Genomic DNA, 18,607 nt, shown 5'->3' with positions numbered 1-18,607 from the left:
TGACCCTTTCAGTACTCCTGGGCCTCAGCGCAGTTGGCACGGGAACAAGTATCTCTTCTTTTGTTCTTTCTAACACTAGGTATGCTGAGCTCAGTGCCACAATGGATGAAGATCTCCAGCGCCTCCAATAAGGAATTGATGATTTAGCTGACTCCTTGTCATCCCTGGCTGAGGTCATCCTCCAAAACAGACGAGGGCTAGATCTCCTCTTTCTAAACAAGGAGGCCTCTGCGCAGCACTTAAATAAGAGTGTTGTTTTTATGCTGATAAGACAGGGTTAGTTGAAGATAGCATGAAAGGGGTGCAAGGAAGCCTTGAGAAATGAGAGAGAGAGAGGAAAGCTGGTAAGAATTGGTCTTCAACCTCTCCATGGTTATCCACTCTCCTGCCTAGTCTTTTAGGACCACTAGTAGGGTTGATCCTGCTCATAGCCTTCAGCTCCTGGGCCTTTATTAAACGAACTTCCTTCATTAAGCAGCAGATAGATAAGCTGGCAGAGAAGCTCATTCAGGTTCATTACCATAGACTGGCCTTGGAAGATCAGCTTGACTCAGAGGTCAAGCTTCCTCTGCCCATCTCCACCTAACATAAAAAAATGAGATACAGTCTCATGGAAGAGAGATTGTTAATCTCCTCAACCCCAGTCAGGGGACCAGACAAGGTCTCCCTGGGGAAGAGGAAGAAAGCCGCTCAGAAAAATGGATTACCAAAGATGAGCAACTTCCTGGATGCACATCCACCTAAGACAGGAAATCTGGTGACTGGCAGAGATTCCCAGAAACAGGCAAGGATGATGGAGTATTCCAGGATGATCCTAAGATGGGTACCATTTCCGTAGAGCTCCTCATCAAACTCTCCTTCTTTAAAAATATTATGGTCGAGAAACTTCTCTCTTTAGAAAAGTAACGAAGGAGATGCTGAGAACTGTCCTTTCCATAAGCAACGTTACACAAGCTGCTTCAGCAGAAATCAAAAATCACAGTTTCTAAGATCGCTTACACAGCAGCAAAGCTAGACAAACCACAAGTGAAAATAGAATATGCTGAGACCCTTCTCGGGAACATGTAACCTGGCAACCTCTGTCTGCGCCTGACCTCTTCTCAAATCCAAAGTCTTGCACCTGCAAACCTAAGTTCTCCCAAACTACCCCTCCCTATTTCCTACTCACCCCCTATAATACTGGTATGAAAAAAGATTAAAGTTGGCAGCTTGATCAGACCTCCTGTCTTTCTGTCATTCTCTCTCGAGTCCGCCATACCCTCCTCATTCTCTCCTAGGTGGTCCCAGGTCCTTGTTGACAGTCCCAGAGGTTGGGGCAGTACCTCATTAAAATGGAGATTTATCTTGATCCTATATGACCTGTGGTCATGGCCTCTACCTATGGACGGTTCTTAGGGCATTGCCCTTACATAAATGATGGTCACAAATCTATGGAGGGCTGAGGCAAGTGACAGGAGCCTTGTTTTCCAGGAGTCAGATGAAATGCCTACCATCCCTTCAGGGTGACCCGGGTTTCTAGTCTTAGCTCAGCTAGGAACCAGGCTGCCTTTCACAGTCCCACAGAATAGTAAACTCTATTCTTGCAACATTTAAGTTGTTCATGGTTTGTCTGAGGCAGGTGGGCAATAAAGATTGTAGACTGTTGTCTTGGTATATATGATAGTTGGCATATGCTTGGTCCAGGGAGTGGCACTATTAGAAGGTGAGGCCTTGTTGCAGGAAGTGTGTCGATGGGGACTAGGCTTGAAGACTTTCCTCCTAGCTGCCAGAGGATGCTTAGGCTGTTCCTGGCTTCCTTTGGATGAAGATCTAAAATTCTCAGCTCCTCCTGTACCAAGCCTGCCTGGATGCTATCATGCTCTTGTCTTGATGACAATGGACTGCACCTCTGAACCTGTAATCCAGCCCCAATTAAATGTTCTTATTTTAAAACTTGCCTTGGTCATACTTTCTGTTTACAGCAATAAAACACTAAGACAGGATACAATTGGAGCCTTTGTGGTTATTGGACCAGGATTCTGATTTACAGGCACAGAACTTGTTTATTGGACATCAATCAGGCCAAACTGGGGAGAGGATGGAACCCCTGCCATGCTACCGAGCAACTGCACAGAGCTGGTAGGGCTCTGGAGTAACTGGCAATGTGTAGGTGCCATAATCACTGGGCCGGGGTTGTCCTTCGGGCACGGAGAAGGTAAAGCGCTGCAGGAGGCAGGTGAAGAAGAGGAAGAGCTCCATGCGGGCCAGGGGCTCCCCCAGGCATGCTCGGCGGCCTGTGGGTGTGAGAGGGCTCAGTCAGTCTGGGGCCTGATTGGATCTCCACCGTACAGGGCACCCTGAATAGAGACAGGGAACTAGGCACCCCAAAGGTACCTGCTGAGAATGGCATGAAGGCCTCATGCTTCACAAAGTGGCCCTGGGCATCCAGGAAGTGTTCAGGATGGAAGCGGAGGGGCTTCTCCCAGACAGTCTCATCCTTCAGCACTGAGGACAGGTTGGGGATGAGGGTCGTCCCCTGGCAGGAGACAAAAGTATGAACATAGACTGGGGTAGGGCCACCTAGACCCTTGTCACCAAGTTCACATGCACAGTCTCTACATCACACACTAGATCCTTTTATTCACCCTCACCCCTGGAATATCCCAGCACCTTCTCTAATTCCATTTAAGGCCCTGCAGCAAAGCTCCCATTTCTAGTGTTTCCTAAAACCCCTGAAGCTCATTTCAATGGACATTGTCTTCTCCAGAAAATCCTGGGCAATGGCAGCAGTGTACTCACACCCATGTTGATCCTGTCCCCAGGTGGAAACCCAGGGTGTGGTAGTTTTGCACTTTATTACCCTTGTTTGCCTATTGTGAATTCAGAGAAGAGGGTGTCTATGCCTACCTTAGGGATGAGGAAGCCTTGGAATTTAATGTCTCGGGATGTCATATGTGGTACATTTGTTGGGACGATGTCTGCAAAGCGCTGCACCTCATGAATGACTGCATTGGTAAACGGCATGCGTGCCTGGTCTGCCATCTCTGGACGCCGCACCTGCCCTATGACCTCATCGATCTCCTGGTGGACACGGCCTGGATAGATAGCATCACGTGTATGAAAAAGCAGCTCATCATTCTACCACTGGGTTAATAAGACAGATAAGACTCACATCAGACTCATGGGAGCCTGGCTCAAGCTAATGCTGGAGCCACTAGTTTCTCAAATGCCTCTATCTTTCTTCCCTTGCCTTCCCTCCCGGCCACAGCCAGGCTCACGCTGCACATCTGGATGCAGGATCATGAGCAGAAGGGCCCAGGTCAGTGTGGTTGAGGTGGTCACCATCCCGGCCATGAAGAGATCAATCACCACCATGCGCAGGTTCTCATCATTGAAGCTGCTCTCAGGATTCCCCTTGGCCTGGGCCAGGCAGAAAGGGTGGACTCAGTAGGAAGAAGTTGTCCCACAGTGGCCTCTCATAGTTCCCAGGAAGCCTAGGGGCTGAGTTGCTTGGTGATGCAGAGAATACCACACATCTGATCCCACAGCTCACAGGACCTCAGCACACAACCCCTGGCCACACCTCATAGAGCTGCCCATCACCTTCTCTGTCTCTGCTAGGAAGGCATCAGTCAAATCTCGGGGTGGCTGGTTAGGATCCCAGGTTGTCTTGTGCTCAATTAACATCTTATCCACTAAGGCTATGAACAAATTCAGCTTGGGAAAGGCTTTGCCAGGAAGCCCAGGGATGTGAAGAAGAATTGGGATTGCATTCAGCACCTGTGAAAGAAACAAAACAGGGTCGGTTGCTTTTATTTCTAATTAAGAATTTGTCATTTTATTTGTATGTTGGTGTGTGTGCACACACTTGCACATGTATATGCATGTGCTTGCATGTACATTATCGCACATGTATAGTGGCTCATGTTTGGGAGTCAGAGAACAACTTATAGAGTAAGTTCTATCCTGATATGGGATTCAGGGATCCAGCTCAGGTCTCCTGGCTTGCTTGGAAAGCATCTTTACCCACTGACCATCTATCTCTTTTGCTGTTTCTGCACAATGTTCGCCTGGACCAGTCACAGTTCCCAGCTTCTTCCACAATTGACTCGATCTGTTTGTACCTACCCATCACCTGCTTCTTCCTCAGTTCTAGCCTCATGCTCTCTTGTAGCACAGGGTGAGGGAAAAAATTCTACCTTTAAATATAACAGGCTGTGTGGTTTCCCTGCACACAGAGGGCAGAAGCTTACCCCCTCTCTAGAGCTCTTGGTCCACCCCTCCCCTCTGGTTATCTGAGGTTTGTCAATGTCCAAGCCTTTCTCTCTGCACTTGACTATCACACCAGACCCCGACACCAACCACCATGAATTCTTACTCTGTTAGGATTTATAGCATAGAAGTGGCCGTGTCCACTGCTCTGAGCCACATACCTCTGCAATGAAGCCAGTGTCCTCTCCAAAGCTTTCCTTCAATGTTTTGAGCATCCTGTTGAAGAAAGGGTCTTCATATTCAAATCGCCGACAATAACAAAGGGAGGAGATCACATTGCTCACAGCTTTACTCAGGAGGATGCTGGGATTGAAGGGATGTTCTAGGAACAGAGATACAAGCAAGTCATGGTGTTGCTTATCAGTCCCTGCCCACATTCTGCATCTCAAACATCACTCACCAGCCTCCTTGGTGAAGGTGTCACAGAGGTGGCCAGCTTCCTCTGACACCCACTGCTCCAGAGATTTCTTGCCCAGGCCAAAGTCTCGCAGGGTGGACACAGAGAATCTCCTCTGCTCTCGCCATTCAGGACCGTAAGGTGCAAGGATCACACCTGCAGGCACATCTGTGTGTAACCAAGGACACCTGGCTGTGCTGTCTCCCCTGTTCCCAACATTTCCCTTTGGTTAGTCTTGGCAGTCAAGGCCCCACATTTTCCTAGCACACATTGGCACTTTCCATTCCACAGACTCCCCTCTCCATCCCAGTGTCTTTCCCTTGCATTGCCTAACCACATCATCTCCATTAGACCTGCTCATCTTCTGCTCACCCCTCTCAAACCCTATTCTCCCTGCCTTGCCCACGCTATAGCACTTTGCCTTTTGATTTGTGCCCATAGCCCAGGTGATTATAGATAGGCAGTAGGGGCCGGTCAGCAGTGTCCTCTCCATAGGTCACCAGCAGTTCCCGTACTGCCTTCAGTCCGTTGATCACAACCACAGGCTTCCAGGCCATCTGCAGACCGAACACGTCACCATAGTGGTTTCGAAGCTGAAATAGGAGGATAGAGCAATTTAGGAAGTAGATGTCTCTACAGGGTGTAAGATCAAGGTTCCTCACACAAGTCTTTCTCTGCCTCTCTCTCTGTGTGTCTCTGTCTCTGTCTCTGTCTCTGTCTCTGTCTCTCTCTCTCTCTCTCTCTCTGTGTGTGTGTGTGTGTGTGTGTGTGTGTATACATACGTATGATACTTATTGAACCTTTTTTCTAACATACTAGGCAAATGCTCTATCACAGACTTACATCCCCAGCCTGTGGTCGGGGCTCCTTGTGGCTTGCCAACCATATCTTCTCAACTCAGTAAAGAACTCAGAGCAAATATTATAATTCAGCTGAGACCCAGCCTGAGCAAGGTTCTTGGGCTCCTTTATACTCCATCATACAACAGGGAAATTCAGGTTCCTGAGATGGACAGCCAGGCTTGAGACTAAACAGCAGGAAGAGACTACTGTGCACACAGCCCCTAACACCACTTTGTTTTACCAACAACCCTTTTTCCTCTTTGGGGCCATCTTCCTGTCTTCCTTGTGGCTTGAGCACCACCACATGCTGCCTGGGGTACTCTGACCTCTACTGTACTCCACCACTACCTCTCCCACCTTGTACAAGCTGTATGGCATGTTCTCGAAGTCCACTTGTAACAGGTTTCCCAGCCCAGGGAGTGGCACAGGGCCCGGAGGGTATTCGGCACTCCAGAACTTGCGCCGGTGCACCAGGTCCACCAGAAGCAAGAAGATGGCTGTGAATATGACCACAGCCCATAGATCATCTCCAATCAGCAGCCCCATGGCTGTCCCACTGCTTCCGGGCGTTTGAAGGATTACTCGTTCCAGACACTTAGAATCAGAAAGATTTTCTTATGTCAGACTGGGAACCTGGTCCCTTATAAAGAGGTAAGGCTGCACTTTGTTCTGTGCCTTGAGCCAAGTAGCTGTGTTAATGTTTAAACAGAGCCTGTATAGGAGAAGGGGGTGTCAGAAAAGTTCAGGGAAAGTCAACATCAGATGTTCCTGCCCTTTCCTCTCTCCTGTGGTGCTTATCCAGAGGAGTGACACTGGTATCTCCACAGAGAGCTGCACAGTGGTTATGGTGAGCTGGACACCGTGAGCACTACAGGCACATAATGTGGACCCTGCCTCAAGGTGCAGGGTCATAGGCTGATTTGCCACATGGGCAAAGATCTGAGGGGCCTGAGGGCATTGTTTGTCTCAGATTGGAGCAGGACCTTTTGGAGGCTTCATGGAACACTTGGCTAGTAGGACATGAGGTCTGAATGACACCATGGGCACTATCACTGTGCAGCAAGGGCCACTGAAGAGGCCTGTGTGGCTAGGTGATGAGGGTGAGGGAGAGGCAGTGTGAGGAAGGTAGCTCCAGCCTGTGGAGCCTTGAGTACAGGTGGGAGGCCACTCAACTCTGCAGGAAGCCCAAATTCAAGACCTGGGGACTTCTTAGCTCTCACCCAGGAAAGCTGAAAGGCCGTCACCAACTGTCAATAGAATCCTGGAAAGGCCAGCTAGATGTCCAGGTGGTTGTCACCTGGAGACCACTGTCTAATTTTACTCACCCTTGACTTCTTGTTAGCCCAAGCCCTGTGCTAACAGTCGTCTTAAGATCTCTGGAGAGGTGTCTTCTTAGTGCTATGTGGGCAGTGTTTTAGAGATATTTGTGAATACTGTCACACACTGGGTTAAGACCATCCTGGAGGCTCTAGGAGCATGTTGTTTTTAGGACACAAGGGACTTACAGGCACTGCAGGACACAGTGCCCGGCTGAGAGAGCAAGTGCCACAGACTAGTTTTGTGGTCGGGGCAGTGGGAAGAAGGTGGTTGTAGCTTCTGGATTCTTGTGTTCAGGTCTGAGGTTACCTAGCTGAGGAGGAAGGCTAGACTCAGAACCTGAAAGAATCTTTGGTCAGATCTGAGAAAGCTGAGAAACTGTCAACAACTGTTGAGAGTCCCAGAGGCCTGTAGGTTAGACCAGATACTTCTTACATGGTGGCCTGTCCCTATTTCATCCTTTGTTTCTTGGTGGACTAGTCTTTCCACTGACAGTCTTCTACATGGAGATAGGTAAAGTAGTGCTTCCCTCATGCTAGAGGCCTGTGGGCTGGGTAGGCAGGTTCCCTTCTCATCCCCCCACCCCCATCTCACTGCATGCCCCTGCCTATTTCTCTTGGCCCTGCTCAGCTGAATTATAATAAGATGGCAACTTGGATTGAACTACAAACAAGGTATGGGAGTAGTAATTACATGTCAGCAGTGGGAGATGGGAGCCAACTGAGATGTCGTTACTGAGCTTAGGCAGGTAGGTTTCTTTTGTGATGACACAGATCAGGTAAGACGAGAGCATGGAGGTTAATTCCAGGACCATTCCTCTCTGTAGCAATTTCTACCTTTTTGGGGTGTCATATATGGTGCTGACTGGGTGTTGGCCTCCAGTGTGGCATGGGATAACTCAGGCCTGATTTTCCTGCTACAGGTGAGCCCCTGTGAGGTAAGTGCACAGACAGGTGAGGGATGTCACACACTGTGTGCACTAATGTGTTCCCCTATGTCTACAGTTCCTAGGAGAGACCTGGATGTTCTGCTGACCACCTGCCTGGTGGCACTGTCTACTTCCCTTCATCCTTTGTACCTGTCCTCTCAGCCATGGGAACAACTTTGGTCTGTCAGGATCATTTGACTTTAGGTGGACTGGGTTTTGGATATTCATACCAGCAGTGCAGGTGTGCCATGTCCACAACAGGAAGCTGGGACTGAGTCCTGGCCATCAGGGGACAGCAGGGCTCCCATGTTTGCACTTCTCTGCACACATGTCAACAGATACTTCATCGCTGTCCTTTGGACTCCACTGAAAGTGGACAGATGAAATCTGAGCACATCTCTCCTGGACTCTGTCCTGTGAACCATTTTTTCCCTTTTCTGCCTTTGGTCTTCCTCGTTTTATTGACATGAAGACCAGCAGTGAGTCTCAGAGCCATCTCTAGGTATTCCTTCATTCCCTAAGTATCCTGAGAAGTGACTCTCTGGGATGACTGTGACTCTTGAGTGTCGCCTTGGGAAAGCTTAGTTTGAGCAAAGGATGGCCGAGTTTGGCTAGGGTTGGTGACACTTTCATCCCTGGGTGGTTACTGTACTCCTCATGGCGTGAGGCCACAGCTAGACTGTGGTCTATTACCATGGTCTACTACCTATAAAATCTCAAACCACAGCACCAATGGTTGAGATGATGTACTTGGTATGTAAAGAAATATAAAATATTGAGAATCAACCTCATAAATAATACCTGTGCAAGTATTTTGTGTATTCCTAAAATGCACACAAAATGGACTGCTGAGAAGGATCATAACACTGACCAACCTCCATTTCAACTTTCCTTGCTGAAGAAGTAGTTGCAGTTGGCAAAACTGTTCTGGGACCTAGATAAGCCCTGTGACTTATAGTCACAAAGAACATAGTCCAAGGGGTTGGGGTGTAGGGCCATGCCTGGCAATCACTGAATCAGGTTCTGCCATGGCACTGTTTACTTGTAGGTAGAGCAGGGTCATCAGTCTCATAAAAGTCTGAAATCAAATGAAATATGACAGTGGGCACAGCGGAGGTTCTTGGTTCTGAGTGTAGAGGTGTGGGCACATCTCACCTGAGACAATAGATCTCAAGTAGGCAGGAAGAGCATGATTTTTGACCATAGATGATATAATTGTGCATGCAGAAAACAGGAAGGTTTCACAATACCATCTGAAAACATCAAACAATTTCAGCAAAGGTAAAAGGTCAACACAAAAAAACAAAACAAAACACTTGTTCTTTTCTAATTTAACAATGAATGTGCTATATGAAGTAACAATTAACTAAACTATAAGGGGAACAGAATGACAAGCAGTATTATACATAAACTAGCATCAAAAAGACAAGTATTTTCAGGCAGGGCAGTGGCGCTCACAGTATGGTGCTGGCTGTGTAAGCATGAGTTCATGTCCTAGCATAGAGATACTCCAGCCACTTCTACAACCCCAGTGCTAGGAAGGTAGGAAAGGAAGGATGGTCAGAGCTGCTGGTGAGTCAGTCTACCTCAATGAGTGGGCTTCAAGTGCAGAGCAACATTGTCTCAACTAATAAAATAGAGGGACTAAAGAAGACATTCACCTTTGACCTCTGGCTTCAACACAGAAATGAGGATGTGCACACATGTGTAATTCATTTTCCTATGAAGAATTACACACACACACAAAATGAATAAGTTAAAAAACATCAGAAGTCACTGAATAATATGTAAATGGAATACATCAAAGAAGTAAAAACATTTTTGCTTTGTTATTTTTGAGACAGGGTTTCTCTGTGTAGTCCTGGCTGGCCTGGAATTCACTCTATACACCAGGCTGGCCTTGAACTCAAAAAGATCTGCCTACTTCTGGAATGATGCAGAGTTTGAGAGATTCATCCTTGAGATGCTGGGGCCAGCTGACAGTTATAACTAGTCTCTGACCATCATCCCCAGGGGTTCCTACTCACACTGTTAAGCTAAGAGGGTAACAGTGAAAATCTGGAGTATGCACAGAGTGTGTAGTATGTTCTTATGATCTCAGTACTTAAAGTTCTGAATTAAGAATTTAAGAAATTACCCATAACTGCCTGGGCAACCTAGTGATACATCATTTCAACAAACAAAACAAGTCAAACAAGACTAAAATGTATGAGAAGTGGTTACCACTGATAATTTTTTTATATAATTCAGTCACAAAGGCCTGTCACACCAATGTTCTGGATTATGAATATGACCCTTACCATAGTATTATTATGCAAAGAAGGTATATACCAAAGGAGACCTCCTAGAAATCAGCCCCAGGGATAGTCATGTGACCCATAAGTGTCTTCCAATGAAAGGCCACATACATATGGTATTATGACAAGACTATAATGGTACTGAACTCTTTATCTCCCAGCCTCACAGTACTCATACAGTTCATATCTGACTACAAAATTCCTCAAATTTGTATAGAATATCAAGAGATCACCATTTAAGTTTGAATTAGTAAGACTCTGTGAATTGCATTAGGAAATTGCCTAGTGTACTTTCCAGAGTGAGTACCTGGTGTATGGTCAAACGATGAGCCCTAACACTGTTCCACACAGAAGACAGTTTTAGCAAGAAAACAGCACTGGGGAACCCAATAAGAATGAAGCTTGGCCAAAAGCTAGTACCACAAACAAAAATGAGGTTTAAATGCATCTAAGATCTGAAGGTATGTACTCACCTGTAAACTCCTAGAAAACGCCTTGAAAACTCCAGAAGAGTGAGTTGGTGGTGGTTGCTTGCGTAGGACACAGTGGCACATGCATCAAAGAACTGAAGACAAAGTGAGTGAGTGTTTTGAAACAGGGTTTCTCTGTGTAGCCCCAGCTATCCTGGAACTTCATCTGTAGACTAGGCTAGCCTGAATTCAGAATTGCCTCTGCCTCCCACATGCTGGCATCAAAGGCACCACCACTGCCCAGCTATCTCCTTCTTCCTTCTCCTTCTTCCTTCTCCTTCTTCCTTCTCCTTATTCCTTCTTCTTCTCCTCCTTCTTCTTCCTTCTTCTCCTTCTCCTTCTCCTTTTCCTTCTTCATCCTCCTCTTTCTCCCTTCTTCTTTTTCCTTCTTCCTCCTCCTCTTCCTCCTCCTTCTTCTAATTTTTAGTAGCTAAAAACTTCTGTGTGTCACAAGTCACTGCCTGGCTGCTGAGATGACTTGGTGGGTGAACGTCTGCGACCCAGTCCAACAATCTGAGTTTGATCTCGTGGAGCTACATTGTGAAAAGAAAATTCTATTTTCTTCCGGTTGAGCCAACTTCTCCTTACCTCTGCATGCACATGTGGCACACACACCTAAATAAAAAATAAATGTTCTTTAAAATGGCCATTGTCAAAACAGGGAAAGAGAAATCGTGGATAGGAGAAACTTATGACAATCCAGGTGTGCCAAGACAGTAATACTCAGAAATAAAAATATGCATCAGATATCTGAATCAAACATGAGCCAAAGGCTTGCATAGACATTTCTGCAAAGCAACAACCAACAGGCACATAAACAATGACCACTGTAGTTTATTATTAAGACAATGAGGCCATAACTATACTGTCACATTCATTAGTGTGGCTTCTATCAAAACAGCCTTAGAAACACTTTCAGAGGGCAGAGCTTGCAGAGCCTGTTCATTCTTCATAGAGTATTAATGGGCACTGAGGATAGTTAAACAAAACTAAGGATGCTATCACCTGGAGTTCCTTCAGAGAATCACACAGAAGGCTAAGGAGGTTCCCAGAAAGGGTCATTGGACATCCATGCTCACAGATACATAGTTCACAAGTGTCCATTGACAGATGAACTAACAAACAAAAAACATGGAGCAGTAGCGGCAGTCCCCCTTTTCCATGGAACCAAAGACCTTTCCCAAGACCACCCTAAAATGGCTGATAGAGCTAAACCATAAAGCATACTATGGCTTTTCTTATGCAAGTGCAACTATAATAACAATCAAGTGCTACATTATTAAGGCAATGAGAGCTCAATAGTATTCACAGAGCAGCGATGGCAATAGAGATAATGGGAGGCTTTGAACGTGGTCTCTCAAGTTGCTTCAATGCTACACACACTTCTCATAGAATGATGGGAGATGACACGTTGTCCGGGCAATGAGGTGAGAGGAAGGACAAGGCACTGTGATGTGGCATTTGTTCTCTGCGGCTTTATTCCTTATGTGCAGACACTGTGATCCCAATATTAAAGGTCTTAACAGAGAGCCCTCTGTAAAGTGATTATCTGTTGGAGTGACCAGTAATAAATACATCAGTATGCTGTAGAAGTTGAAAAGTTTGGAAAATGCATCATTCATGTACATGGTGTGACTAAAGAAGTCAAATGCAAACATATATTATTGTGGTTCAAAATCTAAAGCTGAAAATGTCTCAAATTTTCCATGTAATATTTTTAGATGGTGGCTCTCCAATCTTAACTAATTAAAATGAAGGAAACAAAGAGTAGATTATATATTTATATAATAGAATGTTATTTTACCTTAAACAAGAGTACTGATATCAGCTACATACAAGGTGAATGAACCTAAGGTGAAATAAACTACTCACAAAAGAAAGAAAAATATGGGATTCCACTATGTAAATTCAGAAAAACACAGTGGTCATTGGCAGCTGAATGGAGTAAGGAATAGAGAACTACTGTTTAAAAACAGAGAAGTTCAGGGTATTTTTCCTTTTAAATTGATTTCTGCCCACAGCTGATTCTCACCAACCCAGCAGCTATTGATGGGTGTCCATGAGGGTTAGCTGTCACTTGGTGGACATCAGCACAGGTCTCTCTCTTCATCCTTCTTGCTTCCCTCTATCACTTACTGTTACTTATTATGTGTATGAGACACAGGCAGCTCTTGAATTCTCTATACAGCCCGTTAGCCTCACGTACTGAATGTCACTGCTCTTGCTCATTTTCATATCATCCAAGTCATTTGTTGCAGAGGGATGACACAGTTGGGTGTTGATTGTAGATTGTTGTTTGAGAGCCCAATAGACATGAACTGAAGCTAGATCAAGAAAGTAAACGGTTGTCTTAATAGTTGCTTATTGTACATCTGAATTCTTATCCCTGCTGGGTGTATGACTGTACACAACTGGAATTGAGCTAACTGGAAATGTTGAAGTTGCCATGATCACTGTGTGGACTGTCCAGTGGACACCAAGAAACTAAAGGAGGGGCTTCATGTTAGCCAGGGATGTCAGCCTGAAGCATGTAAAGCAGCCTGGGAGTGAACTCAGTTTGGGATCTGGCTCCATCCTCCAAGATACCCTAGGAAAGGCATAGGGATCCAGGCACCCCAGAGACACCTGCTGAGTATGGCATGAAGGTTCTTGCTTCATAAGGTGACCCTAAAATGTTCAGGATGGGGGAGGAGGGAGGGCATTTCCCAGGTGCTCTCATCCTTCAGCACCAAAGACGGGTTGGTGTTTCCTGGAAGGTGTCACTAAGTTCATCTGCACCTAGAAGCTTCCTGCCACTGTAGAAGAGCCCTGTAGTTCTCCTTGCCCAACCCCTTGTCTATGCTTTCTAAAATCCTGTCACTTGCTTCCTTTTGTTTTCCCACTTCCTTGGAAACTGTGGGAAATGGCCACATTGTACAAACACTCATATACATATGTTCAAAATTCAGAACAAGGTAACCTTTATTTAGTGTGGCTATGCTAGAGAAGAGAGTCCATGCATAATTTAGGTTTGAGAAAGCCCCTCCCCCATTTTGAAGACACGATTTCTCTTTGTAGCCCTGTCCTAAAACTTGCTTTGTAGACCAGGCTGACCTTCAACTCAAGACAACAGTCTGCCTCTGCCTCCTGAGTGCTGGGATTAAAGGGGTGCACCACCACCACCACCCAGCTGGACACCAAATATTTCACAAATGTCACATGGGACAAATTCACTAGTATTATATTTCCAAAGTGTTGTGCCTCATAAATCATAGCATTTGGTAAAAGGCATGCAGGTCTGGTGTGACATTTGTAGAGGCCACACCTGCCCCCATAATACCGTCAGTGTCCTTTTGGATATGGCCTGGAAAAACAGCATATTGCCTCAGTGGATTCATACAGGAGACTTCACCCAACAGTCTATTACCATGTTAAGGATTGATCCATGTGAGAAAGATGTCTATCACTTTGGTAGAATTCTGGTCAAGCCAATGCTAGGAGCCACAAGTGTCATGTCATTCAGGGTTTGCCGCCATACTTTTCCTTCCAGCTCTAGCCCAACATCATATATCTAAGTGTAGAATCACTTGTAGCAGTATCCAGGCTAGCAGGGCTGAGGTGGCCACCATCCCAGGTTAACAGTCACTGCACGAACATTCTGGTGAGGCTCTAGGTGCATGGAGATTGCTCTACATAAGACACCAGTAACCATGGTACTTTGCAAAAGAAGCCAACTTCCACCTTCATGTTTCTTCCAGCAGATCCAGCATCCTAATGAACATGTGACATCAGTTGTAGATGAGGGATGAACCACACTAGTTTGGTTTAGGATTAGGACATTCTTCTATCTCTGTTGAGGGGCTGATCCATGTAAGGATTATGTTAGGGCTAAAGAGGTGTCCTGGAAGTGAAGATGTGAGTGCCTCTCCCCTCCCTTCCTTGTGTCCTTCAGTCCATCACCCACAGGCCTACCAGCTAGAACAGTCTTAGTCATCCACTACTCCAGTTATTCTTTTGTTCACACTGAAGCTATGGAGGGTCAACACATAGTCTCTGTCGTTCCTGTCACTTCTGGTCTGTGAAATAAAATATGTGCTGTGCATGTAAGCAAGTTCTCTAGACAGTGCACTCTACTCACAGTAACTTTCCTTCTCTAATTTCAGGACCATCCTAAGGTCCTGCCCCCAGTTCCTTCTAAATACCATGTCTCCCCCATGGAATTCAATGATTTTTACTGTATTGCTTGACTACATCACCACTCCCATTAAAGTGCCTGTCCTGGTCACTGGTCCTTCTGTGCCATCTTTGCTGCCCTATATACACACTCAGCCCTTTGCCTTTGGATCTGTACCCTCATGGTTGCTTCCTGGACTCTTTGAGGACACCTCATAGTTCTTAACTCTAGTCACTTATGATAAAGGAAATATTAGTATTGTCTAGGCACTTAGTTCCTTATAAAGGAGCCAAAGCTGCCCTTTGTTGAACCAAGCTGTTAACTTGCATGTTAGAGCAGCAGTTCTCAATCTTCCTAATGCTGTGACCCCATTAGCACTGTAGTGACCTCTGACCAAAAACCATTATTACTAGCTCATAACTGTAATTCTGTTGTCATGAATTGTATCTGATATGTGACTCCTGTGAAGGGTCATTTGACACCTCACACACACACAAAGGGGTTGCGTCCCACAGGTTGAGGACCAGGTGTGCTAGAGTATGAAGGTGGGAGGAAGGAAAAATAAGCTGGGCAGGCTGGACTCCATGGCCCAAGCATCACTGGTCCTCTTGTTTGCCGAAAGTGAGGGGCTGATGGGAAGTAAAGGCTAAGTTGTAACAGCGAGTACTAATAGAATGGCCTGTGTAACCAAGCAAAGGACAGGGAGAAGGTAGCTAGAGTCTACATAATCTTTAGAACAAGTGTGAAGTCATTCAGCTGATTAATAAAGCAAGACTCACAACTTGGGGACTTCTTAGATATTACTGTGGAATGAAACTTCGGGTCACTGTCAGAGAACTGACATCTAAAGGATGGTCCAGGTTCTTTTCAAATGGAAACTAATCGTCATTTACCTTTACTTTTTGTGTGTCAAGCCTGCCTCCAAGTCATTTTAATGGCAAATGGAGAGTGGTATTCCTCTTATGCCAGAGGCCTGTGGTTAGGATAGGCCAACCACAAGGAAAATTAAAGAGTGTGCCTTCCAAGAATTGGTACTTCTGTGCCAAGCACTGCTGTTCCCACTGCATGCCAACTCATCAGTCCTCCCCAGGGTCCTCAGAGGCAGGTGTTTTCATGATACAAGAGCGTAAGTGATAGCAAGTAAACATGTGCACTGCACTGAATGCTACTTGCTCAGAGCTGCAACTCTGCACTGCTTGCACATGACAGTCTATTGATGGCCAATACTGATTCATGGGGTTAAATGTACAATGTACAGGTGGGCGCTCTGGACATTGTCACAAGACACTGATTCAAAATACTGTAGCTATAAGGTGGATTAGGTCTACACTTGAGCCCTAGAGGCTCCAGAAAGCCCTACATGACCCAAAAACTTTGAGAAGTCAGCCAGTGTAGCTCTAGTAAGAGGAAGGTTTGTTCATTTTTATAACAGTTCTTTTTCTTTCTTTCCCCTCCCTCTCCCCCTCCCACTCTTTTGGAAATAATCATGACATTGAAAGGAACTTCCAATTCCCAGCTTTTCCCCCAAGAGTGCCAAGGTCTAGCTTAAGAAATGGGCAGCCTCTGGAGCTGCAGTCCCAACAAACATCACTGGGGGGAGCCAGAGATTACAGGCAGTGTAAGCTCCAAACTCGTAAGTTGTTTAATGTGAAGTTTCTATTTTGCAAGATGAAAAAATTCTGGATCTTAGTTGTAAAACACGAAGAAAATATTCACACTTCTAAAAAAAATCACAACTCTAAAATTTTAATATGCATTTAAAAGAGGGGCTGGAGAAATAACTCAATGGTGAAGAGTGCTGGTTGATCTTTCAGGACTAAGGTTCAGTTCCCAACACCTACGTTGCCAGCTGACAACTGTTCTGTAAACCCAGTTCCATAGGACCTTCTACAGGTACTAGGCACACAAGTAGAACAAAGTCATATATAAATAAAAGTATATATAGTTTTTAGAGAGTATTAAAAATAATCTACTACATACATACCTATTAGCATGGCCAACATAAAAAATATCTCCAGATGCTGGTGAAGATGTTAACAGGAACTCCCATTCATGGATCATAACAATACAAAATATTGTACACACACACACACACACAATTTTGAAAGGCAGTTTAGCAGTTGCTTACAAAACTTTACCATATGACATACTTGTGCTTACATAGAAACCTGCACAGTATTTATGGCAGCTCTCATAATTGCCCAAATTGGAAGCAATCAAGATGTTCTTTGGCAAACAGGAAGTAGGAAAAACTGGGCAGATTTAGACAATGGAGTATCTTTTGGCAGCAGAAAAGAGCTGTGTAGCCATAAATACATGAAGGAACCATAAATGGGTATCACTAAATTGGAAACAGCACCCTGGAAAAGGCAAAACTATGGAGATGATATAAAAGACCAGTGGCTGTCAGGTTTTAGAAGGGAGGAGCAACTGGCACAGTTGTTTTAGGGTAGCAAACTGTCCTGTAAGAAACAGTAGTGGGGGCACACACATAGGTGTCATAAATTTGTGTAAGCCCATTAAGTGTACAGCACAAGGAGCAAACCCTGATGTAAAATGCAAACATGGCAGGTGATTATGAGGTATCATGTAGGTCTATCACAAGAACGTGCTATTTCAGGGGGATGGGCTGCTCATGTATGGAGGATGCAGGTCCGTCCATATGTGCTTATCTTTTGTCCAAAGCTACAGTGAACCTAAAAACTGCTCTCACAAAACCTATTACAACACACATGCACTGACCTTAAAACCGCAGGAGCTGAAAGGCAGAGTCAGCCATGGTACTTGTGACTTAGGAGTCAGGAAACTGCCATCAAGAGGAACTGAACAGAGCTACTACCCACCTCAAGTCATTTCTGAATCTCACCAATGAAGCTGTGCTCAGGTACCACCAGCAAACGGAAAGGCACAAAAGAACAGAAGGGAAAGTGACAAACATCGGCAGTCAGGAAAATATTTTCCTCAAGATACCCATTTTTCAAGTTTTATGGCTTAGTCCATGACAACTGAAATCTATCAATCTCATTTTAGCCGTGTTAATCCAGGTTATCAACAAGAGATGCTAACCAGCTCAAAAGCCATAATTTCTATTCAGGTCTTGTCCAACTGCCTGAGCACGGTCCCACAGCTGACACAGCACACCCTGACTCTGCTCAAAACTCACATCACCATCCACATGGATATGATGAGAAATGGACCACACTTCTGGATAAAGGCATTAAAGCAAAATTAACCTGCCATTTCTGCAGCCCAAAATTGATGAGCACACTAGAACTTAGAATTGCTTACTTTCAACTCAAAACAGTATTTATAATACTTGTTTTCTTTTTTGTTAAAGTGCACTAGCATTGGAGTATACCTTTACAATCCTCAAATTAATTCTGGTTGAGAATATGTCCTCATGTCAACTTCAGAAAGTTGGAATGGCCCCAAAGGAAGCAAGAACCTTGGGGTTTGGTCTCAGGCTTCAAAGGGAAAGGGAACAAAGGCATCAGGCCTGATGGTAGCGCCCCCCCCCCCCCCCCCCCCCCCGAATATAGAGACAAAGACCCCACAGGAGGCCCATCCTAGAGGAAACACATTCGCTTAGAGTAAATGACAATGAACACAAGGTTAAAATGAAGTTTATTACGGTTTTTTTTAATTTTTTTGATTTTTGTTTTTTTAAATAAAACTGTTTGTAAAACAGCTATTTTACCCCACGGCAGAGTGACCCCTGAAAGATGCACATATCCCTTCTTAAGGCCTTAACAAGATTTTTTTGTACTTTTTTTCTTTTTTTAAAACTCATATATTTAAAAATTATACAATTTACAAATCAAAACAATACAACATAAAGAATCATGTAGCATGGGCCATATATCTGACAAGCCCCCTTTCCACTCTAAAAATGAAAGCAATAGAGAAGTGTTAAAGTAGCTGGCTCTGGTCAGCTTAGTCCACCCACACGGTT

At 45.1% G+C, this 18,607-nt stretch overlaps 1 protein-coding gene across 1 annotated transcript; it reads right to left on the bottom strand.

The window, feature by feature from the left end:
• Positions 1-2,094: 2,094 nt before the first annotated feature.
• On the bottom strand, positions 2,095-6,036 carry LOC308438193 (cytochrome P450 2D26; the record flags this gene model as incomplete). The annotated part of the gene is made up of 9 exons (XM_080939488.1): positions 2,095-2,273; positions 2,374-2,515; positions 2,887-3,074; positions 3,258-3,399; positions 3,583-3,759; positions 4,413-4,573; positions 4,652-4,804; positions 5,070-5,241; positions 5,848-6,036. 9 exons carry the CDS (start codon positions 6,034-6,036, stop codon positions 2,095-2,097), a joined length of 1,503 nt encoding a protein of 500 aa, XP_080795614.1.
• Positions 6,037-18,607: the final 12,571 nt, after the last annotated feature.

This window comes from Micromys minutus, assembly GCF_963924665.1.
Source record: "Micromys minutus genome assembly, chromosome: 27".
Taxonomy (NCBI): Eukaryota; Metazoa; Chordata; class Mammalia; order Rodentia; family Muridae; genus Micromys; species Micromys minutus.
Note: the sequence above shows the minus strand (reverse complement) of the source record. Positions and strands in the feature narration are given on the sequence as shown.